The sequence below is a fragment of the Trichoderma breve genome, chromosome 1, assembly GCF_028502605.1.
Source record: "Trichoderma breve strain T069 chromosome 1, whole genome shotgun sequence".
Taxonomy (NCBI): domain Eukaryota; kingdom Fungi; phylum Ascomycota; class Sordariomycetes; order Hypocreales; family Hypocreaceae; genus Trichoderma; species Trichoderma breve.
The window spans coordinates 6,709,148-6,735,714 of record NC_079232.1 but is presented as its reverse complement, the minus strand read 5'-3'; the positions used below and the strand labels follow the sequence as shown (position 1 = coordinate 6,735,714).

The following is a 26,567-nucleotide window of genomic DNA, read 5'->3' as shown; positions in this document are numbered from 1 at the left end:
TTAGTTCACTCTCTTCTTGTTGAGCAAGTAGTTACAGAAAAAAGCTGACGTGTTTCTGCTCGCAGTTCTCACCCTCGCACATCAAAGACGATGAAGCGATTCGCCCCTCCTCTACTACGACCATGTTTAATCGTCTTCCACAGATTGATCATTGCAGACAAAGCGGAAGATGCGTGTACCGAACCGCTGACCAACGACAGGCCGCCGACGATTTTGGCACAAATTGATGACTGCAGACCGTTGAGCCGTTGCACCGTTCGCACCCACTCCCTTGGACTTGGCCTAGAGCTAGAGGAAACTGGAGGAAACCAAGTGGAGATGGCAATTAATCCCGCTGTCACTCTGACACCCGCACATGTTCAGCCTAGTCCTTGTTGTTTGGGACGTTGAGTAGCAAAAATGGTCTTCTTCCGAGCTTTCTCGCGATCAAAGCAGTGGTACTCTATAGAAACCCGCTGTATAGATGAGAATTCGTCGTTGCATCTTCCCCAGGGATCTAGAAAAGATCTCAGCAAGCACATCACTCAACTTCTACAAGAACGCCCAGCTCGTGTCGTGCGGGGCGTCGCTGAAGCCGGATTTCTACTGAAATCTGCAATCTATTTAATCATCGGCATTCATTGGCCGTGCAAAAAGAAGCTACACAGCCCCCGCCATGTCCATGCCTACTACGCTTAACTCCAACACCCTCTTCAGCTAGACCCCGCGGGGGCAATTCCCAATGCAGATATTCAGCTGCTCTCCGGCAGATGTAGAATTTGGGATTGCCCAATCAGCATAGAATCCAGCCATGTCTGCTTCTTAATTATGCCACGTAGACGAGGGGTAGTCCGCTAGGTGAGCCTAAAACTTGGTAGATGAGCCTCTCTCTGACCTCGAGGCATTCTCACGATGCCGTTCTAGGCACGAGGCGCTGTAGTATTGGAGGAATTGAGCCATTAGTTAAAACGGTGCCATTTTAGTGCAGAATTGCCTTGATGAAAGCCAGCGTACGCTACGGCAGTCAGAGCAGGGTACGGAATCGGCATGTCAGATTTGGCCCGCAATACCTCAGCCGGAGCAGTATAAGAACAAGACTTGATCCTGTACATCTCCTCCATGAACTTCTGCATTTTAAACAAAAAATACCATTATCGGCTTGTAAACGTTACCAAGAGTCAAAATGTGTGAGTCTGATCAGTACCTATTTCCCACTGATCCATTATTGTTCTTGAATTCGCATTCTTTATGGCTTTTACACGAGAGAAAATGATCTGACTTCTCACAGCTGTCACACTATACAACACCACCTCTTCCGCCTTCAATTTCACTGGTAACAAAAACGGTCTCCACGATCCTCCCCAGCAGATCAGCCCAGGTGATGAGGCAGAGATCCGCTACACTCCAGGGCAGCCTAGCGTAATGTGGTATATCGACGAGGATAGACAGGGTCAGGTAGTTGTCGAGGTTGGCAATCATACTCAGGGAAACAAGCTGTGGGGAGAAGGAGCATTTTCACTTAGACAGGATGGGCGGCCGGATTATTTTATTATCGTGACACACTAATGGTAACTGAACTCTCAACTTGAGAAAGAAGAGCCTGCAGATGAAGTTTCAATAGGTATTACAAAGAACATCCATTGGTATCTAGTACTGCTAGTACTTAGGCCCTCTAACTGCTGTGCCCTCCCACTGTCTGAGGCAACAAAACCTGAGCAGCTGCCAGCCGTAGTGGCCACCTGAACAACCAGGCAATAACTCTGCCTACGTAACACGCCGCGTCAGCTGCCTCTTATGAAGTGCAGGAGCAGGAGTTGAAGCAGTTCTTTCACGTTCTGGCCTGCTGCCCACATTTCTCTCTTCTCCCCCCTCCCTTCAACTCTCAACAAACACCGTTGCAAGCAACAGATCCCAACAGCAGCAATTCCAAAGCGCAGTCATCTCCGTGCAAAGAATTTGAGGCATCAGTTTGCCATTCTTCTATGCATCAGCGGCTCATCTTATTTCTCCCGATGAGCGAGTAACGCGGAGAGGAACGGCCCTCAGACCTGCACTGGAGAGTCCTTCCAAGAAGATCATCTTCTCTTCGTAAAGCTTCGCACAACCACCGTTCAAACAAAAAGCGAGCCAATAATCGCCGTTCAAAGAACGATGACACTTTGTAGGTACACAACTTCTGTGTCTGTATTTTGGAGAGATGCTCATCAAGACGCGTCCTTAGAGGAAGAATTCACAACCTTCAAGGGTGGAACAATCATCGCTGCTTGGAATACAGAGTACGCTGCAGAAAACCATTGCGCTGTCACTTGGGATTGATGGCTGTGCTTTTTCCCAACCTCAGATCACATTCTAGACAAGCAGACAACAGTTTTCATCTCTCTCTATTCCCTCCTCACTCCTACCATTTGTCGCTCGAGCTACTTGCTGCTCTTTGGAGAACCTGTTTCTTTTCTAAACGTTGGTCATTTTCCTCATGATCTTTTCTACTTCTCTTTGACTAACCATCTTCTTAGGTCCACTTTGTAAACATTATCGTGTCTTCCAAGAATCTCATTCCCAATCAGAGGCCCTCCTGACACAATATTCCCTTCTGAATCCCATCTTTTCCCACACTCTCGTTCAGCCTAGACGGGAAAATGACTGGGACCTCCTAGAAACAGTAAGTAAATGTTTCCCCCTTGGCTCCTACCATTTACTAACCCCATTCGCGATAGGCGATTACCCTTCCTGAAGACAGTGATCAATGGATCACTGGGCATTATATGGCCTGGTAAGTTGTACATCGATTCGAGTTACCCGTCAAACATGTCACTGACTAATCCTTCTGAGAAATCAACTTCATCTACATCGAATGTGAATCATTCCGTGTCCCCTTGTTTCCCTCTGGTCAAGTCAATCCGTCATTCGAAATTTTACCACAAGGTGGACGCAGCACAGCTACGCCATTTCTACTCTCCTCATGAATGTTCTCAACACTCCCATGCATCTAGGCGTGCACGGTAATGTCCTACGCACGCTCTGTCGGCAAGGCGCCCCTACGAACGATCTTTCGACAACCGACCGTTTCAGCCTTGCCGACAGAGCCATGTTCTGCGGTGATCACAAAGAACCTGACTGGCGAAGCGGCCCAAAACCACACCAGTCCCTTTGCCTGTTGCCGCCGTCGCCAGTAACATCACCTCCTTCAATACCTCCTCCTCCTATACAGTCCTTGGAGCCGCCGCCCATGACCGATGTTCTTCGGTACTTGCATAGGAGCCTCTCACCCAGCCAGCAAGTCTCTGCTCGGTGGGGTGTATTTGTACTGTCAATATAAGCAGGTTCGCAACTTGTCGGGTTTATGGTGGGAGCATCATCACAATAAGACACTTGATCCCCTCCAATACGCCAGCATCCTTGCATATCTTGTGGGCAAGGCGAAGGAAAGGTGGAAAAGGCTGCCGCGACTGAGTGCTCCCTGCGTGGGTTTGCCTCCGGATCTACTAGCTGAGGTGAGGGCTGTGTTTAGTAAGTCGGTGACGTGCATCGCGTGTCAGTATCAATTTTGGTGTTACCGAACTAAAAACGAATGCGAATGGGCCAACCAGGGTCAGGATCAGGATCTTGAAGGCAAGACGGAAGAGTCGGAGGGACGGGCACGGTACAGTCTTACGCATACCTTGGCTGGTTCTTTACCAGCCAAGGCATCTAGCTCCCCCAGGGCTGGTGTGGCGCAAAATTGCAGATTTGTTGTCGAGGACTCGAATATTGTATACCGAGCATGTACTTTTATTCTACAAATCCTATGTACAACGCATGACTGGTTACAAAATTCACCGAAATGGCATTCGTTCACTCTTGTCTACATTAGTAGGTTTGATGGAACTGACTGTCGGGTCACCGTCAGCACATGGAAAGTACCTACATGTATGTAGCAACAAAGTTCATTCCAGCTATATATCCTTATAAATGGAGAAATTGTTTGAAATATTCGCATTCTTTGCGTCTATAGACATGTCAAGAAAATATGTATCGTATTGATCTCATCGCGATATCATGACCCAAAACTATTCCTTGTTTTCCTCGAACGCGGTGGCAGCTGGAGAATGCGAGAAAAGTCGACCTCGATCCAACGACATTGGCCTCATCTACTTTTTGCAGAGCTTTCCGTCTTGACGAACTTCCCATCTCTCGTTTCCCACACACGGCGCGCACCAAAATACGTCGGTAGGATCGATTTCGCGCTTGATGCGGAGCAGTCTCGCGTAGTTGCTGCCCCAGAATGTCTGTTGGAAATTCTTCTCAAAAGGAAAGGCCTGGTAACAGTCAAAAGGATAGATTAGTAACCATTGAATGACAATGAGGGTTAAAAGGAATAACATGCCTCGTTTATGTATGCTCCAGATTTGGGCGTCAGGTCGCGGAGTGGTTGGAATTCTTTGTCTAGGATCGCTTTGGCATTGTTCTCTGCAGTCTTGTTGAATGGCCCGAAGGGTTCGCTGGTCACTGAAGATAGATAGTCGTTAGTACAATAAACTGGGATACGATAAATGAGAGCTTGAACAACTTACGAGCGTGAACGTATGCAGTCCTCCATGCGGGATTGACGGCATTGCTACCTCCTCTCGGCTTTGCTTCTTGGACACCCTTGCCGCCTACCATGAATACGGATATGGTTCCGCTCGGAGTAATCGCTGCTTGGAGAGCGCTCTTCAGCTTTTGCGGGTTACCAGTTAGGGCTTCGCCATCGAGAAGTCGGGAGACAAGATATTGGCTTCCACCCGCCTGGTTGGTGTCGTAATTCTGGCTGAACCAAGCTAGCCACGAATCATACTGGGTAAGAAGAGTGTAGAATTGGACTTTGTCAGGCCAGCGCTCATGAAGGGTTTCGTTGATCGGATTGAAAATCTTGGCGACGACGTCGGGGCTATCGACGTCTTGGAGAACAATTGAGCCTAAGAATCCAGCGATGCGATCAGGGATACCTGGTATTTGGATGGGTGTCGTCATATTTTTAGTGGCGAGATTGTACCCAGAAAGGCCTTGTGCCATTAGAATGGGTATTTGGGAAACGATGTAGGTGATGAGGTCGAATACGATGGATTCTTTGGGATCAGTGAACATCATAAATGCGACACCCATAATCTTGGGGCTTGGATGCGTCTTGAGTGTGACAGATGTGATGACACCAAAGGTTGAACCGCCTCCCTGTCATTCTCATTAGTCTTGAGACATTCGTCATGCTGGGGACAGCTGCTACTTACTCCTCTCATTGCCCAGAATAGATCTTGATGCCTATCTTCGTTCGCTATGACAATATCCCCTCCTGGTGTGACAATTTCCATTTCCCACACGTTATCTGCTGCCAGGCCATACTTTGGCGCAAAGATCGAGTGCCCTCCGCCGGTGATATATCCACCTATTCCAACAGTCTTTCCTCCTCCACCAACAATGGCCTCATGATGCTTGTCTGCAGCGACATATATATCCCACATCTCAGATCCACCACCAACGGTGATGGAATTTCCTTGAAGGACCTTCCCAGAGCCATTCAGCTTATACTGCCCTTTGTTGTAGGTGATTTTGTTCAGATTATGGGTCCATATGGAGAGGGAGCCTGGAGAATTGGAGCGGCCGAGGTAATCGTGGCCGGTGTTCTTGACGTTGAGGCGGACATTGTACTTGCGTGCTAAGAGACATGGTTAGAAAACTCTGTGTTTCTGTCACTGGAAAGCGTATGAATCCAACTTACCAAAGTCTACACCAATCTTGATGTGCTCTGCTGTTGATGCATTCACCACATAGGCAGGATACCCAGCTGGAGAACAAGGCGTGTTTTCATCCGGTAGGCAGGTAAAGTTGTCAAATTTGTCCCACATGACAGAAATTGGGTTTGCAACGTGAAACTCGTACGTCTTCCACTCGTCGGCTACCAGGGAGCACTGGCTGGTGTTGTAAGTAGATTGACTAGGATGGCAAACTGCGCCGGGTGGAGAAGGCTGAAGCAGTCGTCCATTGAGTGTTTGGTTGAGGGCAGCCCATGTGTGGGCAGAGGGCCAAGACGACGTGCCCGGATATGCTTTGCATGATTCTGGGGGTGGTGCACAGAGGCCACAGATGCTGCCAGCTAAGCAGAGCAGCAACTGGAGATTGGAGCTCAACATTTCGATGACTGCTTATCAAGAACCAGACATGTGATGCAGTTGAATCGCAATGAAACAGCAGCAATTCTGGAATTTGTGAAGTGAGCCAGCCATGATTTATAGTTTTTGGTACCCTCGGGGAGGCACCGCAACAATCAATGGAAGGATTCCATGGCAATCCTCCCTCGATGGATAAAGAGACCGAGATGTTCAGCCTCTCCTGCTCTTGGGATGATGCCGCGAAAAGTCGACGTAATCCACCTCAGCCATTAGACGACTCCTGCATCGTGGCTAGGATGATCGCCTATTTGCAGCCAATAGGAAGAGATCGCATTCCTCGCAACCGCAAGATGCTGGAGTAGCTCGACACTAAAATACCACATTTGGAAAGATGCCGCGAAAGCGATGGCGGGAACAGCGCGGGTTGACCATTGAGCTGGAGACACGCTAGGATTAACCATAGACAACGCGGGTCAGCATGCTGTCGTATTCTGCGTGTTGACAGCAGACTGGGTGCATGCACAAGACTTACGAGTACATAAGAGAATGTGATGAATTCTCCGTTGAGGCAGTATAGTCTGCAGACTATTCTGGGGATGAATGGCTGGGCAGAGATTGAACTCAACACCTGAGCAGAGCGATTCCTTTGTTGGTTGGTGCGATTAGCAACTCTGCGGACAGGGGGTTCAACTGTCTGAGGAAATTTCGGCTGGCATCTTCAGTTCTCTGGTAGGCGAGAAGCTTCTGGTCGTTGTGTAGCTCTTGATTCTGAGCTATCACTTGGCCATTATTGTTATTTGGCAGAAGACCCTTTGACTGTTTTGCACAGGTCCGCGAATGGAACCAGATGCCACTATCCCAGCCAGTACAGGGGAGGCTGGCTCCCGGGGCTTCCGGCGCGGACTATTTATTGACGATGAGTTCGCTGTTGTTCGGCGAATTTTGTGCATTATGGCATGACCTGGGCCTCTCGTAGACCCCGGGCCGTGCCATACTTGAACCTTGGCGTTCTTTTCTTGGTAGGCAAAATGTAACCCTTGAAGGCATTGAATGTCTGTCCCTCTTCGAGCTGCCGTGTATCTTTCAGCGGATAAACGGTATTATCAGTGATCCAACGACAACTTCTGTCTTGATTGCAGCAGTGTTAGTCTCTCTGGTTCATGTGCGAGTTGTGCAGTGCAACTGAGTTGTTGTGCTGAACTGAACTGAACATACCGTTTGAACGCTAGCCATAGATGTGGCATTGGCGAGTAGATGTAGTAGATGTAGTAGATGTAGTAGATGTAGTAGAGAGACGTCCCCCTCAGTTGTAGCATTTAGCCTGTAGGAAATCATGGATGCAATCTGTGGCAACCATGGCTTCGCAAATGCCATAACTTGAGTTGACATGGCTTCGCAAATTCCATAACTCGAGTTGACCCCGAGTGAGTGTTGGAGGACCGCCGTGGCAATGACGAACAGGTAGGAATTGATATAAATGGAGGAGGGGGATGGGTTGATGCAGAATCTAGTACCCTGCCTTGAGTCGGAAGAGTTCATCGGCAGATGGGCCGATGCATAATCCGGTGTCATTTTCCTGACACCATCCGATCTTCAGCATTTCGGTGCTGACCGTAAAATAAGGATGAAATATGTAATCTGGGGCCACGGTCAGTCTGAAAGGTCGAGTCCAGACGCGAAGATTTCGGGAGACTGTTGAAGATGGATGATGAAATGGAAGAGAGGAGACTTACGATTGGAAAAAAATGAGTAAAATTCGAACCCAAAGGAGACCAAAAAGAAATTCGAACAAAGGAAGAAATGTTTGGTAGAAGCACAAAGTAGTAGCAGTGGGAGAATAACAAGAAAGTTGAGGGGGGGATTTTAAAGCAGGGTGGGCAAACGGCTGCTGGCTGGCTTAGCTCACTGTGGGTCATCCACACAGCTGGACGTTTGCAAGAACGCAAGCGATGAATGGGCTGCAATTGCACATTGTCAACTAAAGTAACTATTGTTTAATAATCCCTATTGAGAAAGAAAGAGCAAGTTGTTTGTGAGACAATAGTAAAGCCAGGTCATCACTTGTCTCTTCCCTCCCTCGTCTTATGGGAACCTTGGCTACATGTATTTGCAAGACAAATACAGGAACAGCAATTGAACATGATACAGTAGACTTGGAATCAAAACCGAATTTATTTAAGAGTTTTCTCATGTAAAAATAAAAGTACCAGCGAAATTGCTGGCATCCCTGCATTTGTCCTCCTCCTGTACTTTGGGTATCGTTGAGATTAGGCTGCATCTGCATTTCCGGCGGCGGCGCCCTAGTTGATGTACGTTGTGAATTACCGGCAGTAATTCCCCATCCTATATCCCGATTAGCGTTGAGTGAAAACTGTCCATTTCTCCCAGACAAAGGAAATATCGCTCGCAGTCTCGCCTTCTTCCTTTTTTCTCTCTTCTCTTTTCTTCTTCCCTCTTACCCATCTTCACCCTACTGCTTCTCTCGCATCACCATAACATGGCCTGTTTTTTACAGTCAAGCGTTTGCACAAGACTTCTCCTTCCACCTCTTCTACAGCGGCAAGTCAAACCAACCGGGATCAATGCTGAATGGATCCAATTGTGACGCATCCGTTGGCTGATTCTGAAAGTACTGGTCCAGCAAGCCCTGCTTCGAGTTAGATTCTCCTCTGACCTGATCAACGAGCCCTGATCCAAACTTACCCAGTCCAATCCTTCAGTGCCATCAATCATCTGAGACATGGGCCCTGCATACGGAAGCTCTTGGGTAGAAGCAGCAGCAGCCAGATCTTCTTCTGGAGCCTTGGACAGATGGATATGGCGGGCGTCCTTGTCAGCCACTTTTTGCACCATCAGGCCGAGCGCCAAAGATGCAAGACGTGCTTCTGGAGACATCTGGCTACTAGATGCCCATATCGTCTGCGATCTCTGCAGTGCATGGTATTCTCGCCCAGTAAGAGCGTCGTCATCTTTTCCAGGCACTAACACGCTTGAAGGACGCCGGAGACGAACAGAAAGATCCAGACAGATGACCATGGCAGCCAAAAGAAAGTCGTGCATGGTCAGTGAAGAGACCATCCATCGGTCATCATACAAGCGCCCTCCGGGTTGACATGCTTGATGCAGATCTGCCTGGCGAGCCAGGATGTCAAGAGCTGCTTCGGCACAGGTGCGTCTAGAGTGCTCAAATCGACGGCCGTCAACCTCGTAGCTGATGTATCGCCGATGCAGAACAATGAGACCTTTCAAGTAGAGCATTTCAATGGTGCATCTCTCGAAGATGATGTTCGATGGGTCCATGAAAGAACGACCAACGTCTCTTCCTCTCAGGATTTCGGGTAAGTTGTTGTACGCCTCCCTCATTTCGTTATCTAACATAATCGTGTTGTCGTAGGTTGGGAGAGACAAAGACTGTGAATGCGCAACAATCCTTTTGAATACGGCCATGACACCAGACTTGGCGATTGGATACCTGATCGGAGTGTTTTCGAACAGAGGTCGCCCGGGAGGCAGCAAAGTCATATTTATTTCAAGATCAGAGAACTGCAGGTTTCTCGGCACTTTGGTGTCGCAGAATTCTGTCGGAATCATGCTCGGAAACCCCATCTGAAAAGACATGAGCGCGTCCACTTGGAATATGTTATGCCAAACGCGCCGCCGCATCTCTCCATCAAAGACTGAGATGCCTGGTAAGCCGTCCGGGTCGTGATGATAGCCCATTCTAAAGGCAAGGCGAATCAAAGTGCCCATCTCAAACCAGTGATCGGAGCCGAGCCTATTGAGAGTGAGGTAGCAGCTCTGGAGATGCAGTATCATGGCCTCTAGAGCATACGCGTTTGCATTAGGGAAACGTCCCAAGATCAGGCATTCAACCGTTCTTTGCTGCAGCGTTTTGGCTGTAGGCCTTGCAGATTTGGGCCCGGTCGAACCACCGGCGACATTGCGAAGAGTGGTTGTGAGGCTGAGAACGGAAAAGAGCAGAGCAATCCAGAGAGGAGGTGCTTTGAGGGGAGCGTCCCAGAACTTTTCATACTGCATCCATCACCAATGGTTAGTTGCAACATGAAAAACGACCTGTCAAGTGTTGACTAATCCTTGATGACATGACTGACCTCCCTTTGGAACTTGACCGGGTGCAGGATGCCTACACACGACATGCAGGTGGCCCGCTTGCATTAGCGCACCAAACCTCAAATTGTAGGGCCAAAGATGAAAATGAACTGCCGTGGACTCACCCAGGACCATGAATCTGGCGTTGAAATACTGGGCAACAAGGGCATCGCATGCCGATCTCGGCGGCAGGGTGCTGATGATATCTTCGAGATCGACCACCGGAAATTTGCCAAACATAAATCCGGCACCGTCTTCCGAGGCAACGCTCTTGCGCTCCGGCTCCTCCTGCGCCAGAGGGCGGTCAAAGGCCGACAGATGCTCTCTGACCTCTTTGATTTCATCCAAGATGGCCCTCCAATGGCTGGGGTCGATGTAGCTGACTTGGCCATCTCCAGACTCGTGGCGATGAGGCAGCTCAGGCGGTAAGGCGTGATTGTCTTGGCGGAATCGAGCTGACTTGAAGGGTGACTGAGGCTGTTCATAGGAAGATGTCGGCATTCGCCTCTGGCTGGACGAAGCCTGCGTACCGGGAGCCGCACCTATGCCAATCCCAGCGGCGGCCGGATTCGCGGCAATCGAAGCCAGCATAACCTCTAGGTTATCCAGCCGCTCCTGGATGTTGCCAACCTTGGGAGGGCGAGCCTTGTTCCTGATGGCATTGGGAGCATATCGACACAGTGACGCTTGATTCCGCCTGGTACAGCCTTCGCACGGCTGACCGCGGTTGCACATTTGCCTGCGGAACATAAGGGTGAGCTTCCTCCCATGTTTTCTCTTGGGCTTCATTCGGAGACTTTGCGTGTATCAGTGGAACGACAATTGCTTACTTTCGAGCTCGACATGGTTCGCAAGACACAGGGGCCCGGTTCCGCTTTTCAATCTTCCTTGGACCAAACTCCATTACGCGACTCCCTCAACGACCAAAGGAAAAAAGTGTACAATGTGGAAAAAGAGAAGATCAGGAGATAGGTGGTAGAAGATCGAAAAGCCGGCTGTTATCGGCGAAAGCACCCGGACTATTTAATGACCCCGTTTGGGGATATTAACTCCGGGCAAGCCTAACTACGGCAAATCGATTTGCAGCATTTGCTAATTGCCCATTTCCTCCTTAGCTCAGCGTGTCATGGCTGGATCGGCGACTTTAGCGGGCACTATTGCGGAGATATTATCCCCGGACTTCTCCACAAAGGGCAAAATTCCGTCAGGCTGGTGCGAAGAGCTGAGTCGGGGATAGGAGCGGGAATCTTGTAAGTCGAGATGGCGATGCCAAATTGGAGGCAAATGTGTGTTCAAGATGGTGGCTTTACTAACACCGGTCGCGATGAAGAATGAAGAATTTATAGGCAGCCGGAGATGAGAAAGAAGAGACAAATTATTTAAAGGTAACGGCGAAGGCCTCGTCCTGCATCTCCGTTTGTGGCTGTCATCATCAATACTCAGGCTCGCATCATCGCAACTCATTCAAGGAGCATCTTCTCTTTAACACTGAAGTAACCATTATTTCACCATCTGAATCGCAAGCTCAAGCCAGTATTCAATTCGAAGAAAGCTGCACACACTTCCGAAGACACGCTGAGATAGCCTAAGCAATAATGTCTGCTCTACACGGGCTTGGCTCTGTCATCTATGGCAGAGTCTTTGTCACCCTCCCCATTCCAAATACACCAAACGACCTCTCTAATCAAATCATGGTCGTCACTGGCTCAAACAGCGGCCTCGGATTCGAGTCCACACGCCATCTCTCTCGCCTCGGTGTTGGCAAGATCATCATGGCTGTTCGAACACCCTCCAAGGGAGAAGCAGCCAAGAAAGAAATACTCAAATCCACTGGAAAGCTCGATTCAAGCATCGAGGTGTGGCCCATTGACATGGATAACCAGGCGTCTGTCAAAGCATTTGCAGAACGAGCAGCTCTGCTGCCCCGACTCGACGGCGTCTTGGCCAACGCGGGCATCATGACAAACCAATTTGTACTTAGCGAGGGAAGCGAAAAGACGCTCAACGTCAACGTCATTAACACCTTTCTCCTGTTTTTCGCACTCCTCCCAACCATGCGCAGGTCAGAACAACAAACAGGCAACCCATGTCGCTTCGTCATTCCCAACAGCGCTCTGCATTACATGGCTCCTCTCGCTGATCTCAACGACAGAAACCTCCTGGATCGGCTGAATGACGTAAAACAGGCCGATATGGGCGGGAGATATCCACTTTCAAAACTTCTTGTTCTTTATGCTGTACGGGAAATTGCCAAGAGAGCCAAGGGCAGATTCATCATCAACACTCCCAACCCTAGTTACTGCAAGTCCGACTTGACCAGAGAACAAGATTCGGCGGGGGTCCGAATCGCTGAGAAGATCATGGCTCGCTCCACAGAAGAGGGGAGCCGCACTTTGGTTCACGGGATCCTCACGGACGAAAGCAGCCACGGCCAGTACCTAACCAACTGCAAGGTCCAGGTGTAAGTAACATTGATGACACTACTCACCAGCCACTACTACATAGAAATTGTCTAACTAACCAATCCGTTGTTCTAGGCCAGCGAAGCATGTCACAAACCAGTGGGGTCAAGGAGTTCAGAAGAGGTTCTTTGATGAGCTCCTTAGCAAGCTCGACACAATCTCTCCCGGTATATCGTCCAGCCTTTAGGAATGCTTTCTATCATCTTATTGCGCTGATGCGCGAATCATAGACCACGGCGTCTATGACTTTGTACGAGAGAATACCCCGCCACTGGAGACGGCCGGTGCAGTTTCGACCGGATGGAGAGGTTTGAGGGTTGAAATGACGCTTGGACAGGCATATCCGCCGACATAGTGTTAATTGGTGACAGTCCAAACCGTTATTTAGCCTACGGATGTGTGTTAAGAGGTTGTTCCGGTCGCTATTCAAGACGTTTCGAATATCGCGCGATTGTATTACTAGGATTTGACATTATACCTTCTTTCCCTTCGGTAGTTTAGTTTTCTAATGCGATTATAATTTTAACTTAGTATAACGCTGACATGAAAACGCCAAGGAGGTGGTTTGATTGCAATCTCCGTGGCGTAATCTCCGTGGACCACTTACAATGTCAGTCGATCAAAAAGGAGAAGGATGACGCCGAGCTTATTCGGTTAGCTGGTATCCAATCAAGCTGTCTTTTGTATATGCATGAATATTGTAACTTGATATGGTATAGTGGGCATCATCTGTTAAAAAGGCCAAATAGTTGAGCCTGCTGGTGAGATCGGAATCAATGCTTGTATCAACCATTAGATAGGTAGTGCCGTCCATGATCAGCGATCGGCGCTGTTTCGATCTGAGAACAATGGCTTCAATGTCAAACATCTTCCGTTGTCTCACAATAGTCACTCCTTGTATTCTTCTAGCTGGATTAGGCGGTCACTAAAATGGGGACTGAGGATTGTTCAAGAATGTTCATTACTAGTTCAAGTGGTATCTAATGCCATAAAAACCCAGTGCAATAAAGAAAAAACATGAAAGCAAGGAGAAGAAACGGGAAAGAGAAAGAAGACACGGACTCACATAGGCTTGTCTCACAAGGATATGTTCCCAATGTTTCCATTTCTTCCCTCTAAGCCACCCTATGGGCTCATTAAGATCAGCTCGTCTTTTCGTCATTCGTAGTGCGAGGCATCCTTTTGGAATGACCGGCCACTTTGTTTCTCTTCTCTTCCATTCTCTATTCTTCCTCCTCCTTTCCATCCATGATTGCGCGTGTGTAATCACGCCGCGCCCGCCGATACTGCGCCCTCCAGTTTGTAGCCCTTGAACTGCCTCGCAGGCACCTTCTTGTCGAAGAGAAGATCAAGTTCCTCAAAGGTACGACCCATAGTCTCAGGAACGCGGAAATAAGACCAAATCAAGCAGATAAGAGCAAGGCCACCAAAGAAGAAGCCCAGCTTGCCTTGCAAATTGGCTTGCTCCGGGTTGATCATGTAGGGAATGGCCACGGTCATGACGATTCCCAACAGTCCCTGAGCAGCAGTGGCGGCCGCGATTGTCTTGGAACGGACACGTGTAGCCGAGCATTCACCAAGCAGGACGAAGCAGACGGGGCCGATGGAGATGTCGTAGAAGAAGTTCCAGATGAGCATGAGGGATGATTCCGCCCAGATGGCGCCGGAAGGTCGGCCGGGAATGCAATCGAGGATGCCGATGACGAACTGAAGGACGACGAGCCATGCGAGACCCGATACGAAGAGCGTGCGGCGACCGAATTTCAGCATGAGACCCCAAGAGACGAGAGTTCCGACGAATCCAACAGCTACAGGACAAAGGAGTCATTAGTAAAACAGATCTAACGCTAGATATTAGACTATTACGGTGGAACAACTTACCCAAGAATCCAACAGACATGTCAAAGGCGCGGTCAGTAGGAAGGCCAGCTTGCTGGAAGAAAAAGGTGCCATAGTTGATGAGGTAGATGCCGCTAAGAACCTGAGTGCAGTAAACACCCATAGAAATCTCAGTTCGGCGCCAGTTGTCTCCCTTGAAGCAATCCCAGTATGTGCTCCCAGCCTCGAGCTCCTGCTCCAAACGATCCGTCTCGACAATGAAAGCCAAGGTAGCTTGAACATTGACCTTGGGCGATGCCAATCGTCTCAGCGATTTTTCAGCATCCTCCAAGCGGTTCTTGCGAACCAACCACCACGGACTTTCGGGAATGAAAGCCATACCAGGGAGGATGACAAGGATCCAAAACCACTGAAGCAGGAAAGGGATCTTGTAAGCCCAGTGATTTTTGAGCTTAGAGGTACCAGCAGTGACGCCGTTTCCAAGAAGTTGGCCGATAACGAAGCAAAGGTTGACGAATGAGGTGAGATGACCACGAAGAGCAGTGGGACAGACTTCGGAGGCATAAGCCGGCGCTATGACGACAAACATTCCCAGAACAAGGCCGGCTAGTAATTCTCCGGCAAGAAGGACGCCGAGGGTCTTGGAGAAGAACTGGATGAAGACAATGCCAGCGGTGAGGATGACACAGGCAGCAAAGGTGAGTTTTCGACCAAAGTAATCCATGGGGTAGGCAGCAAAGAGTGCTCCGAGAACTTGTCCGATTGGGTTGCCCATACTGAGAGCCGTCTGCCAGGAAGCTTCAATCACCCACTGCACATGACCGTCAGCAACGCTCCTTGAAGTAAATGATGAGATGGTAGGAAAGACTTACATCTCCCTTGTACAGGTGTCCAAAGTCACGAGCAAACTGTGGTGTTGAGTACAGGTTTCCGATGAGCTGGGGATCAAAGGCAAGCATGATGACACCAATGGACACAAAGCCTGACCAGGCAATGGCCTTGGGATACAGCTTCAGGGCCTCCCCAAAGGTGAGCTCGTGCTCGGCACGAATAGCCTCGATGGCTTCGGCCGTAGCACCGCCATGCTTCAAGTCGCGAATCGAGTCTGGCCGCGTCTCTTCGCGTTGTAGGTCGGTCTTCTCCGCCATTGTTGCGACACTTTAGCGACTCGCCGTTGCTGATGAAAATTGATGCGGCCAAATGAGGCAGGAAAGCATAAAACGAGGTCTTGGGACCTAGCCTCGAGAGCGATTCCTGATGGAGAGGACTGAGGTCGTCACAGTCGAGATTGAGAGCCACACGATGCAGCCAAGCTTGAGCAGGTGCTGAGACGACGCAGGACAGCGACTTCCGAGCTGTGGAAATCGCAAATCAGGGCTAGGGAATGGTGGATATATACTCGTACCACGTAAGGAGGTGGAGTGCCATGACCGATAAGGCTGCTCGGAGTAGCTTTTGGGCCGATGTAACGAGATTGCCACTAGGGACGACCTGTACGATGGAACAGGTGATGCGAAGGGGCATGAGTAGTACAAAGGGAAGAGCTAGGAGTGATAACTGTCAGCTTTTGAGTTACCATTTAGGCCGATCAGACACTGCTGGGTTCAATGGACTGGCACACCTTGTGGCTCTTCCCAGCTAGCGACTGTCTAGTGTGGTTGTTTCGAGATTGGAGAGTGCATGGCCCATCCCACACGTTATCAGTTCAAGGTTGCTAGCGCGGTGCAGAGCGGTGCAGAAGTCTGCAGAGCAACGGTTAGCATGGCTCCTCGACGATTGTTCCACCTATCAGACGGACAGGGAGGTTGGCAGGGATATCGTTTTGCTCAAGAGCCTAAAGGGAAGCTTAAAAAGAAACAATTTTTAGACTTGCCAATGGCAGAAACCCCCCTGAGACATCGACCCAGGATCATTCCATCATGCACAAGCAGGCTTTTTCAAGGACATGATAATTGCTGGAGGGCCATGGATGCTCGTTTCTGCCCCAGACTTGTGGATGTTCCCTTTTCCAGGCCAGGGCAAGCCGCGGATGATTAGCGGGATGGAGGCAAAAGATGGAGATGGAGAGGCGAAAAGAGTGGAGATGAAGACAGATGAAAAAAGAGGCGGGAGAGAAAAAAACCTCGACCATTTGCGGGGGTGGAGTGAGTGGCTCGTATTACCATTACCAGGAACGGAGAATGGAGAGGAGAGTTGACAATCTCAAGGCATGGATTTCTCGTTTGGCCATCCACTTCCCACTCATATCGTCAGCCTGATAATTCCGGCATCTTCCCTAATCATGCGTATTTTTCGTAGCATATGTCAACTAGCAGATTAGATATGGCCCGACTCATCTTGGCTCTATCAACAAGTACTTCGTTATCTCTTCTTTCTCTTTGGCGGAAGATGGCAAAGGAAGATGCGCGGCAAGTATCTGCGGATCCCCAGCGGGCTTGGCTCCAGTTATTCGCGGCTATCCCAGGCACCATGGAGTACGAGATAATACGTGCTTACTCGTACTTGAGCCTGGTTGTTACCGTACATACTGTACGAGTATTAGTGTCTTAACCACGTCCCCCCGCACTCCAAGGGACAGCCACAGGCCCCTACTCCAGAAGCAGTTACTTGGTACGAGGTTCCAGGCACAGAGGACGAGATAACCAGGGTGGGGGAATTAGTACTACTAGGTATTCAAGGTTAACGTTGCATTGTGGCTGCTGGGCTTGGATTTGCTATTGGTATTTGCTCGGTGGCAGACTGACCCGAAAACGAGCCTGAGAGAGGATCGGAGTAGTTGATCTACTACTATCAGTGGCCGGTTCAATAGCTTCTTGCTGTAGTGACATGCCACTGCAACGTTTTTTGCAAGCATCAGCTCCGGTGTCAGAGCTCAGCTAGCCAGGTAACGACAGTGGCAGCACGTCTCCAAGATGTCTTGGCTCTGGGGTCGCCCGAGATGGTGCTAACCACAGTAGCATCTGCTAGCTGGTGGCTACCCGTGCTTGGCTGTGGCCAGCCGAGCTCCGATCGTGATAGATGGGACTTGGCGGATTCGGGAAAATGAGGATGACCTGTAGCAATTGGAGTGGAAACGAGTCGTCGATGATACGGCGTTGACTGCGGCCTTTCACGCAACGTAGCCTGGGCGTGATGCTGATGAAATGCAGAATGCTGAATGCTGAAGCAATGATGGATTTCTGTGGTCGCTGGATTCATTCAAACTTGTGTAACTATTCGGGCACTCCGGGCTATTCATTGTACGAAGAGCTTTCAGTAGAATCAATTTGATCATCTACGAAGTAATTGGGACCAAAACATGGCTGGGAGGGAATTGGGTAACGTGACATGATCGACGAGAGGCAACTCCTTCAGCATCTTACCTGGATTCATTGGCATGTATGAGAAGAACACACGCATAAATCATCAATTCGAATTTTTTTATCTGCCTCCATCCATGCCATTGATGAATTATTAGCTACGTGGTTGCACCAAATAGTTCCTTGTTATAATGAGCCATCCATTGTTTATCAGCCCCATATTAAGTCGATAATATTCGAGAGCATCAGTAAAAGATACTTGTATGAGGATAATACCAAGCTACCTATGATAGCATTCATGGTAAATGTCCATTGCCATCATTGAGATAGGGATAGCATACATGTGCATTTCATCCCCCTGTGAGTGCATCGCGGTACCTGCAGTTTCGGTGGTACAGCCGGCAGGCTTCAGGTACTGATGACATGACATACAGCAGCAGCATCACCGCAAAAACCACCCGATTGCTTAGGATGAATCTTTTGTTCAAGATTCATCAAGATTCAACTACCAGTAATGAATCAGTCCCAGCTCTCCTAAGAAGTATCATAGGTACCTACCGCTGTGAATCATTTGCAGTCCATCGATACTGACACATGGATGTGCCTGTTTACATGAGATTTACCGGGGCAATTCTTTGGCAAGTTTGTGAGATGAAAAAAGAATAAGGGCGACCAAATACCCATTAACGTTTACATTCTCAACAATTCAGCTATTCTCAGAAATGAGGCCCCGCAGAATAGATCACCGACCTTCCGCCCAAAAAATACAAACTCTTCAAACGCGGATACGGACGGAGTTCGGGAGAAGGCCTGCAGACTCCGAGGTGAGGCAGACAGATCTGAATCTCGAGTATTGCGGGATATGGATCGCAACCTGGCAACGGCATCGACCGAGTTCTTCTTAGTGTACGTAAGAGAGCGCTGGGGAATCATCGGAGCAGGCTCCGGCTCGACTAGGGCAGCGGGCTTGGTCGAATTCTTAAGGTAGTCTGAAAGGTGATTCGGCTTAGGAGAAGGCGTGCGCTCGCCTGTCGCAATGTCTGGGCTGGTTGGCGGCGTCGATTCGTTGGTGGCGAAGCTGTCGGAATCGTCGAGAGATTTGGGAGAGTTGGCTCGTAGAGGAGCCGCATCCCACCGCCTTTCACCCGAAAACAGATGCCATTGCAGCCCGGCTATTTCCTGCTCGGCTTGCTGGAGAGGGCGAAGCCTATTCCTATCGATATGCCAAAAATACGGCAAGCTTGAGTTCCACAGACGCCATCATGGTCGTGGCCGTCGACGACTCACCAGGTGGTGGGCTTTGCTCTATGGGATCTATACGGACGGTCGCGGCCAGAAAAGGCAGCCAATCAACCCCTGTATCACCCCCTTGGAAAGTGTAGGCAAGCTGAACCAGCATTAGAGCAAAAGAATGATTTGGAGAGAGAGCAAAACTAACCTTTGGCTCGATATCCCCAACATTTGGGTCCCCAAAGACTTCAAAGTCTCTAGTATTGTGAACTTGGCGGGTTGTTGAAGCGAGGTCATCACCGCTGAGAAACGCGATAGGGTTGATGCTAATCCCTGTCTCAAAAGGCGGATGCGCTGTCCACAATCCTTCATTCTTGTTATAGCGATCACACTAAGCACGGTGAATCTATCTCTCGAGAACCTGGGCGGCCATTCCACGCTCAACAGCTTTCACCCACGTAGCCTTGTTGTCCAGCGCCAGCCCAAAACACCCTGTCTGGACTGAGAGGGACTTATGCCCAACTAGTTCCGACAGTAATGGGCAGATGGCAAAACGTAAAGTCAAAGATGGCAGTAAAGACATCAATGCAAAAGCCCAACAAAATGTTAATACCGCGGTGTTGGAAACCAGAGCAGCGGGAAGCTGCTATAAAAATGGCGAGGTAAAATGGCGCCACAGTGATGGCTAGGAGATAGACTGGGGGAACTGCCGCCTAACGATGCAGAGACTAGATACTAGAGTTGTATCATATATTGGATGGTAAACAAGGCCGTTATACAGGGCTTTTATATGCGTGGTCGTTTGTGGGAACACTGTCAAACATTATTTCAACGATTAGTTTGGAATCAACAGCGAGCGATCCAGGGGCAGATGACTCACCTTGGTGCAATTGAGATCTTGTTGTTAGCTGTGGAATCGCATCCACGCTGTGTCCGAGGTTTTCGGTCGTAAGAGGACTCAAAACTATTGGGGGTTCATTCGCTTCCGTGGAAGCATCGGTGAAAGTGTTCGGTTCAACCACGCACTTCTTGCCCTTGTTATCGCGCTTGCTGGTGGCCTTAAGTCGGCAGTATAGCCCATGACAACAGCTTGTCCAGGTTGAGGTTGGTGGCCGGTACTGTCAGGATTGGCGCAACGGGAAAAGTAAAAGAGTCAAATATGGGGACTGCACTGTCACTATCACGGACGACACGGCTAGGGTTATACAAAAGACTGTACTTACCTCTGATCTTTCGAGAGACAAAAGGGCTACGGCTCCTTCTTATAATTCTGTTAAACCCTTCCGGCCGGCTACCTTGCTAGTTGGGAACTCGGACGCCACGGGCGTCCTAATCCCTCTCTTGCCGCCATCAGACATCATCTTCCCTCAAAGAGACGCTCAAAGACTTCAAAAAAAAAAAAAAAAAAAGGCCCGACAGATATTCAACAATTTGACATTTGTTGAACAGGGCAGAGCAAGAGAAAGTTGCCATAGAGAAAGGGAGGCTATGTGAGCATTGGCGCGCCGAAGAGCAACGGCTATTCCAAAAGCAGCGAAACGCTGGAGAGGAAGTCCAGCAAGCTCTTGAAGAGAAGCATAGAGCTCGAGAGTAACAGCAACGGGCCAAGGAAGAAGAACTTAGAGGTCGAGAGCAAGCACAGCAAGCTCGAGAGAGGCAGCAACGGGCTGGTGCTTTTATCTGCGTTCAATGAAGAAAGGAGCGTTCTCTTTGTGACTGGCTCCTGACAGGTACTCGCCGCAAAACTTGTCTTAGAATCGTCACACTTGCCGACATTTGGGAGCTCTAGTAGGCGCGCATGCGCACCTGGCGGTACCATTTGAACATGGAGTTGATGGCCTCGGAAAGCTCCGCTGAGCTGGTCTTATCGATGTAGTTGGTAAGATGTTGTCCTCTGCATTCTACCACGCACTAGAATCACCTCGACATTGTCCTTGGAAATATGTGCACCAGCAAGAAGCTCTTCAACGTCAATGCCTTCAGGGGTCCACGTCGTTTCTTTTCGGTGAACGGTGCTGCCATTTATCTGCAGAGGCGTCGCAAGTTGCGCTATGTAGCTGATACTCGTCGCTCTGATGAAATTTCTTGAGTTGAGATAGAGACTTTCCTTGCGCAAGAGAGAAGACAGCTTAATGGCACTGATGGAGTCCAGGCCAAGGTGATAGACATTGCTCTGGGGCCTGATGGACTCTTCTGAAATACCCGACTGGTAACTGAGGATTTTCCGAATTATCAACGTAGTCTCATCAAGTTCATCCTCTGTTTCTTCAATAGCTGGAATTTGCCCTTGACCACCATTAGTCAGAGGCGCGCCCCCAGCCAGCGAAACCCAGACATATTGCAGGTTGTTCCTGGTGCCCTCTTTGCAGGTCCAAATGATCTTCTGAAAGCCGGGCTTGAAGCGTCGGTTCTTGCGATTAGCCCATTCTTAAAGGAAGATTTCGCCTTCGGCCTTGCTTGCGGCCCAGACAGAGGCCTTGTCCCTCATCATTGGCTGTTACAGCCACACGCTGCTAGGAGAAATGTAAGGCACGTAGGGCAAGTATCCGACGATTGTGGAAGGTATATCTGGTAACGAAGCGTTTATTGTGATTTCGTGGAGATGGGGAGAAAATCTGGGGTCAATCTCAGTTACTTTTGACGAGCACGGGCTGACTGTTATCGGGGCAACGACACTGACGACTCCGATGATTTCGCATGTTGGCGAACTAACTAGCTTTCTTGATCTAGTGGAAGAGGTAAAAAAGGCCATCTGGGAGATTCGCAACACAACCGACATCAAGGACATCGTAGCCCTGACGCACATTGGCTACGACGTCGACCACGTGTAGGAGAGAATGGCGTATTCGGGGACATAAATGTTGAATAATTCTTCCAAGTCAAGAGTCTTTGTACTTATGAGACGCATGTTGAGATGAAGGTATTCCGAAGGACTTTGGGTAATTGGCTGGGCCGGGCCGTTGATAAAGGTGACAAGATCGTTACCTCTGGATGGTGCGGGATCTTTGGGGGCTGGAGGTATTCAACTATCGTCAGGGCATTCAAGCCAAAATTAAAACATAGCATTGCGATGGCCAGAAAGTGGTGTTGACGCAATGTGATTTCTGCCCAGTGTTCGTAAGATACTTGCAACAATGATCGATGCATGTCAAAGCACGTATCCTTTACTTCTTGGACGTCTGGGAGACCTGCAGAGAGGTCGAGCGAGAAGCCTTGGCCGACTTGCCTGGAGTGAGCGGCGGCTGGCTGACCACCGGAGTAGAGACGGATCTGGCCTTTCCCTTGTCAAAGACTTGCTTCTTGGCCGGGCCGTCATCCTCAGGCTCTTCTCTGAAGGAGCGCTTCATGGCCATCGCCGGGACAGGGACGAGCTCGGGTTGTGGTTTTGGGTAAAGCCACCCGTCTTCGTCCCTCTGCCCTCGGCGCAGAAGATGAAGCCGACTTTGATTTCTTCAAAGTACTATTGGCCGCCCGATTGCTGCTTGCACCAATTAGTACCAGTCCAGCTCGCACATATCATTCCAAACCACGGTCTTACCTGGGCCCTGCTCTAGGCTTCTTCTGCGCCCTGGGAGCAATTTGCTTCACAGGCTGAAGAATCTCTTCAACTTCATCTCCCTCTAAAAGCATCAGAGTCAGCTATACATATGCAACACCAAATCGCACAAACCACCTCATAATCACCTACCTTCCTCCGACGCCTTTCTCTTCCGCGTCTTCGCCGGCGGCTTGGCCCTTTTCTGTGGCCGAGTCCGTTTCGGCCTCGGTCTTTAGAGGGCCCACGGCTGGAGAGCGACTTTAGAGAGATCTCGACAGCAAGACGGCCTCGGCATCACTATACCTCCTGCCAGTCTCAGTGCGTCATCAACCCTCCCAAGCCGCCCCCCAAGCCGCCCCCCAAGCCGCCAAAGGATAAGCTATATAGGGTGATGGAAAACTCGACAGCAAGGGGCCTCGGCGTCAATACACCTCCTGCCACCTCGGTGCGTCATCAATCGCCCCAAACCGGCGATGGATAAATGATCTGGAATGTTAGGGATTTCGACAGCAAGGAGCGAAACTCAGCGAGCCATTGCCTCTGGTAAAGGCAAAGAGTCGGTAGTTTGCGAAGAAGGAGGAAGAGAAGAGAAATAGGGGGGAAAAAAGGAAGAAAACCGGGAAAGTCGGGACTGGAGACAAACAAGATCTTGCTCCGTTTTTCTCTTCAGCACTCACAGACACAATAAAGAAGGAGCAACAGAAGCGAGAGGCTAGAGTGCTTCAATCAGTATCAGACAATATGTTCATTCCATAACTGACGTGCAGTCGGAACTAGAACCCTGGTCATCACTCGATGTGTGTGTGTGTGTGTGCTACGAAAGAAAACAGAAAGCAAGAAGTAGAGGAAGCAAATAGGAGAGGAGGAAGAAGGATGAGTGGTACAAGAGCAAGAGGAAGAAGAAAAAGAAAGAATTCGCAAAGCAGGACTTGTCCGCTACCATCAGCTCATACACCACACGAGAAGAGGAGAACCTGATTTCCGGCCGCACGTCGAGGGTCAAGGTTGAAGCAGGCTTGCGTGAGGATACTCGCGATCAGAACCTCGCCTTTTCGGTCACTATGGACGCTAACGGTGATGATGTATTGACCCTGGTCATCGTTGCTGCCACGGTCGGTGATTTGAATGGTCATCAAGTTGGCTCGGAAGCCCCCAGAGAGAATGTCAACGCTCTAAGACTTGTCATCATAGTGTCTTGGCGAATGCTGGTAGCAGTGTCTTGGTCCTCCTGATGTCGAGTTTGGAAATCATCCACTCTTCGTCCCACTGGGAAGACGGCATCTCGGTGAGCTCCAGCTGGTCCTTTTGTAACAACTCCTCAATGGTGGTTTCGCCGCCTGTTCGTGGGCAACCGCGAGACCATGTCCGTTTAACAGTGCTGTTTGGGTACGGTAAATTACTGCTGGTACTGGTCATGCTACTTTTGATGCTGCTCCCTGAAACCGATGTGGGTGTTGTTGCTTTTGCTTTACTGGTGGTCATGCTCGTGGGCTCTGGGGCTGTTCTGGCTTGCTTCTTGGGTGGAGGGACCTCAGCGTCATCACACCTCCTACCACCTCGGTGTGTCATCAACTTTCTCATCCTCGTCCTCGCCCAAGCCGCCAAAGGGTAATGATCTGTCCCCACATTTATAATTCTCTATGACACGGTTGATGCAATGTTCCATTTGGTAGGTAGTGTGAAGATCCGTGTGCAATAGGCAGCAAGAAGTCGAGAGTGGGCCTCAAACAGTTTCTTCGCCGAGTCCTCCTGTTCTCGAGAGACTGAAGTCGTTTCGATAATCTCCTCTGCTAGAGATGCTACTCTAGTGTCCGGGCTGGAGAAGGTGTATGCAGCGGGGAAGCGCTTCTCTTCATCGGTAAAGGCAGCGCTGGCCAAAAATGAAACAGCTTTAGTCTTCAGCCGTGATATATTTTAGAAGATTTCATCAGTTCTAGGACCTTCAACAAAGAAGATCTTGGTTTCTTCTTCAGAGAAAGTTGGGTTTGGGATGTAGGGGATCTCAACAATAAGGGGCCTCGGTATCATTATACCTCCTGCCACCTCGGTGCGTCATCGATCTCCTCTCTTCGTTCTCCCAAGCCTCTAAAGGGAGTCCATCTAGGATGTAAGGGATGTCGACAGTAAGGGGCCTCAGACGTGGGGTCGTTCAGTATCTCTTGAGTAAGAGGATCGAAGCGAATGGGTGTTTTTTTAGCTCTCGGTCGAAAAGAAACAACGCTGCCGTCAACAACAGGATGGGAGTCTCAGACAATGTCGACGACTTTGCAGAGTCTAGCGCCGGATCACCGCATTGGATGCAACACCACCGTCCCCTCAAAGGCAAGGATTTGTCGAGCTGGCACTTCCCGCTGCAGACTCAAAGGCAATTGACTTGCAGCAATGGTAATATTACCTGTACAAATATGCAAGTATTTTGTATCACAGCCACATCCGCGATGCTGGACTCCGTACTGGTAGAGTAACGTGTGCTTGTCGGGTCGGTGCTCAGGGCGCGTTGCTGTAAGAACTTCTAGAGTATGGCCATGTACCCTACTGGCGCACATCTGAATTCCACTCGTCGGGAGCAACAACACCTCGGAGCAGCACGGCACGAAACCTTCTGCCTCGTCATCTGTTAACTTCTCAATTGGCATGAAGAGCGGAGACTCCTCAACATGAACCAAGTCGTAGAAATCCCGCTTTACATCGACCTGGCCAATAGTTGCGGCTTCTCTCAAGGAGCGGTTTGCGCATAATGTTAAGTAAGTCTCGGTCTCGAGATGCTATGTCCGTGATATCGTAGGCGGCGAGTAATTCGGGCTGCTTCCCATCTGCGGCTCAATAGCGGAGGCCGTTGCTGGAGATTTGCAGGAGGTGCAGTCGCGTTGGGCCGTGTTCGACGTTGTATTACTCGTGGAACTGGTAAAGCGAGAGGCCGTCGTGAGGCTGCAATGTGGCTGGTTTGGTCGTTGTTTCTTTCTTTTGATAGTAGTTTTGGGCGAAGAACTCTCGATATTATTGTCGACGACTGGCTAGATGCTGTTGTATTTGGCAGCGGCTTGCGTTTGTGCAATAGCTTTCTTAGGAGTAAAGTCGTAAAGCTCGTCAGAAAGTGAATGATTCGACGATACAGTTGGCATCTCCTTGGATATTTCTGGAATAGGGCTGCTATCTGTTAGGCTGTCGTCAAAATTCCAGATGTCCTTGGGTTCATTGGTCCCTACCAAAGAGGAGCTGCGATGAATGGTGGATGCAGTCTCGGAAAAGTCGACTGTCTTCATTGGAGTACACGATTGGTCGTCTTGATCTGCTGACACCAAAGGTATCGTATCTGGAAGCTGGTTCTTCTCTGAAGTTGGACTTGAAAAGGGAGCCAAAGGGTTTAGACGAACATCAGAGTGATTTCAACAGCAAGGGGCCTCGGCATCATTATACCTCCTGCCACCTCGGTGCGTCATCAATCTTCCCGTGCCCGCCCAAACCCTTCGGCAGCGGCTTGCTGCATTGGTACAGCAGCTTTCTTGGGAGTCAAGTCATAGAGCTCGTCAGGAGGCAAGTGATCCGACGATACGGTTGGCATTTCCTTGGATGTTTCTGGAACGGGGGGTTCTCAACAGCAAGGGGCCTCGGCATCATTATACCTCCTGCCACCTCGGTGTGTCATCAAACTCCCCGTGCCCGTCCAAACCCTTGGAAAGGGCTGCTATCTGCGTCCGGCGGCCCGTAGGGGATCTCGGCAGCAAGGTAGCCTCGGCATCACTATACCTCCTGCCACCTTGGTGCGTCATCAACCGCCCATGCCTGCCCGAAGATGTCTTAGCTGTGTCGAGGGACCCTTAATGGGGGTTTTGGTTCTCGGTCACTGTTTCTTTCCCGTTGACTGTAAAGCTGCTTTGGATGAATAGCCCTGGGTAATATCGTTGACCATTGGCTAGATGTCATTTGGACCTAGGCCGTAGGGGGATGTGGTCGTAGGAGAGGTCTTGAAGGGGACATTTGGGGGACA

At 49.7% G+C, this 26,567-nt stretch overlaps 7 protein-coding genes across 7 annotated transcripts; 2 read left to right on the top strand and 5 right to left on the bottom strand.

Moving 5' to 3' along the window:
• Positions 1-1,162: 1,162 nt before the first annotated feature.
• On the top strand, positions 1,163-3,295 carry T069G_01966 (uncharacterized protein; the record flags this gene model as incomplete). The annotated part of the gene is made up of 5 exons (XM_056169176.1): positions 1,163-1,166; positions 1,268-1,429; positions 2,493-2,638; positions 2,694-2,749; positions 2,902-3,295. 5 exons carry the CDS (start codon positions 1,163-1,165, stop codon positions 3,293-3,295), a joined length of 762 nt encoding a protein of 253 aa, XP_056034492.1.
• An 811-nt stretch (positions 3,296-4,106) lies between these two features.
• On the bottom strand, positions 4,107-6,122 carry T069G_01965 (FAD binding domain-containing protein; the record flags this gene model as incomplete). The annotated part of the gene is made up of 6 exons (XM_056169175.1): positions 4,107-4,274; positions 4,343-4,464; positions 4,530-4,895; positions 4,944-5,166; positions 5,223-5,647; positions 5,711-6,122. 6 exons carry the CDS (start codon positions 6,120-6,122, stop codon positions 4,107-4,109), a joined length of 1,716 nt encoding a protein of 571 aa, XP_056034491.1.
• A 2,530-nt stretch (positions 6,123-8,652) lies between these two features.
• On the bottom strand, positions 8,653-11,115 carry T069G_01964 (fungal specific transcription factor domain-containing protein; the record flags this gene model as incomplete). The annotated part of the gene is made up of 7 exons (XM_056169174.1): positions 8,653-8,748; positions 8,805-9,573; positions 9,718-10,133; positions 10,214-10,245; positions 10,337-10,651; positions 10,742-10,950; positions 11,042-11,115. The coding sequence occupies 7 exons, from the start codon at positions 11,113-11,115 to the stop codon at positions 8,653-8,655; spliced, it is 1,911 nt and encodes a 636-aa protein (XP_056034490.1).
• A 691-nt stretch (positions 11,116-11,806) lies between these two features.
• T069G_01963 (short chain dehydrogenase domain-containing protein) lies at positions 11,807-13,028 on the top strand (the record flags this gene model as incomplete). The annotated part of the gene is made up of 3 exons (XM_056169173.1): positions 11,807-12,672; positions 12,749-12,840; positions 12,904-13,028. The coding sequence occupies 3 exons, from the start codon at positions 11,807-11,809 to the stop codon at positions 13,026-13,028; spliced, it is 1,083 nt and encodes a 360-aa protein (XP_056034489.1).
• Positions 13,029-13,939: 911 nt separating this feature from the next.
• T069G_01962 (sugar transporter domain-containing protein) lies at positions 13,940-15,660 on the bottom strand (the record flags this gene model as incomplete). The annotated part of the gene is made up of 3 exons (XM_056169172.1): positions 13,940-14,481; positions 14,555-15,323; positions 15,385-15,660. 3 exons carry the CDS (start codon positions 15,658-15,660, stop codon positions 13,940-13,942), a joined length of 1,587 nt encoding a protein of 528 aa, XP_056034488.1.
• Positions 15,661-18,501: 2,841 nt separating this feature from the next.
• On the bottom strand, positions 18,502-19,272 carry T069G_01961 (uncharacterized protein; the record flags this gene model as incomplete). Its single annotated transcript, XM_056169171.1, has 2 exons — positions 18,502-19,024; positions 19,250-19,272. 2 exons carry the CDS (start codon positions 19,270-19,272, stop codon positions 18,502-18,504), a joined length of 546 nt encoding a protein of 181 aa, XP_056034487.1.
• Positions 19,273-22,205: 2,933 nt separating this feature from the next.
• Positions 22,206-22,671, bottom strand: T069G_01960 (uncharacterized protein; the record flags this gene model as incomplete). Its single annotated transcript, XM_056169170.1, has 2 exons — positions 22,206-22,482; positions 22,580-22,671. The coding sequence occupies 2 exons, from the start codon at positions 22,669-22,671 to the stop codon at positions 22,206-22,208; spliced, it is 369 nt and encodes a 122-aa protein (XP_056034486.1).
• Positions 22,672-26,567: the final 3,896 nt, after the last annotated feature.